The 1,124-nt window shown below is 46.2% G+C and overlaps 1 protein-coding gene across 1 annotated transcript; it reads left to right on the top strand.

Annotated features, from left to right (window-relative positions):
* Positions 1–3: 3 nt before the first annotated feature.
* On the top strand, positions 4–1,119 carry LOC107682761 (kinesin-like protein KIF26A; the record flags this gene model as incomplete). Its single annotated transcript, XM_016478910.1, has 1 exon — positions 4–1,119. A coding segment is annotated over one exon (1,116 nt), but the record flags the coding sequence as incomplete, so codon positions are not given.
* Between the last annotated feature and the right edge of the window lie 5 nt (positions 1,120–1,124).

The raw sequence follows: 1,124 nt of genomic DNA, 5'->3' as shown, positions 1-1,124 counted from the left end.
TCTGCAACCATTGACAAATTGTCCATATCTAAGTGCCCTCTATCTTATGACAGTACCAAAGCATCCCTTGGTGGTCCAAAGTCGATAAGATCTAATAGACTCATGATCTCACAGTCTGCCCAGATCTCATACATTTCTACACTCCCTAGAAAGAGCACCCAAGCTGCATCTTCTAGCAGTAGCTACAGCCATGAGCTACAACGCCAAGGTAGCAGAATAGATGAACAATGGACCCACACTAGTAGTGGGCTACACTCGGCCAGGAATTCTGAGTTTAGCTCTGTTAGCAAACCACCGAAAAATAGCACGAGTGGGATTCCGTCCAGAAAGACAAGCGGGAATAGCAACAGTGTACCTCGCCCTCCTAAAATGCATGTGTCGTCCACATCTCAGAGGGTTGTGGATGGTTGTGAGAAGTCGAGTGTTAAGAAAGGGGACCTGAGCAAGATGCCTCAGCTCAGGAGAGGAGCCACCACTCTCGGCATGGTCTCAGTGCCCCATAGCTCCTCTGAGATGAAATGGGGTAATGATGCCTCTCAAACAACTGGTAGCCTGAAATTCTCATCCTTAGGAAAGAGAGCTAATGGACAGAAGGGTAGTATGCTCCCTAAGTCCGGAAGCATGTCACCCCCTGCTCCACCTGTCCGAAAGTCAAGCCTCGACCAGAGAACACGCATTTTGTTGTCTCCTAGTGCCTTAAAGTCTGTAGGTAATGATGGAACAAGATTGTCTTCCTCCAAAGCATTGATTTCTGAGGAGGACTTTGATGTTCGAGTTAGAGGGGAATCCTTTAGCTTTAAGTCATCCAGCCTGAAGACAGCTTCTAGTCTCAGATCACATAGTGCTAAAGGAGACAGTGGAAGGCATTTTGGTAGTCTTATGTCACTTGAAAGGTGTGACAGTTTAACCTCAGTGGGTTCCAAACCAATAACATCAAGGGAAAACAGTAATGTCAGTATCAGTAGCACTGGCAAATCTGCTAAAATGGTGCCAAAACCTGGGACACCCTGTTCAATATCTACACCAACCGTTACTTCCCCTCCATCTACTAGTGGAATTTGTAAGCTTGGACAAATAAAAGCCAGTATAACTCCTAGATCCATTGTTGGGAATGGCAACAAAGG

This window comes from Sinocyclocheilus anshuiensis, unplaced genomic scaffold (assembly GCF_001515605.1).
Source record: "Sinocyclocheilus anshuiensis isolate Anshui unplaced genomic scaffold, SAMN03320099.WGS_v1.1 C32564661, whole genome shotgun sequence".
Taxonomy (NCBI): domain Eukaryota; kingdom Metazoa; phylum Chordata; class Actinopteri; order Cypriniformes; family Cyprinidae; genus Sinocyclocheilus; species Sinocyclocheilus anshuiensis.
The sequence above is the reverse complement of the archived record's forward strand: the minus strand, read 5'-3'. Positions and strand labels throughout refer to the sequence as shown.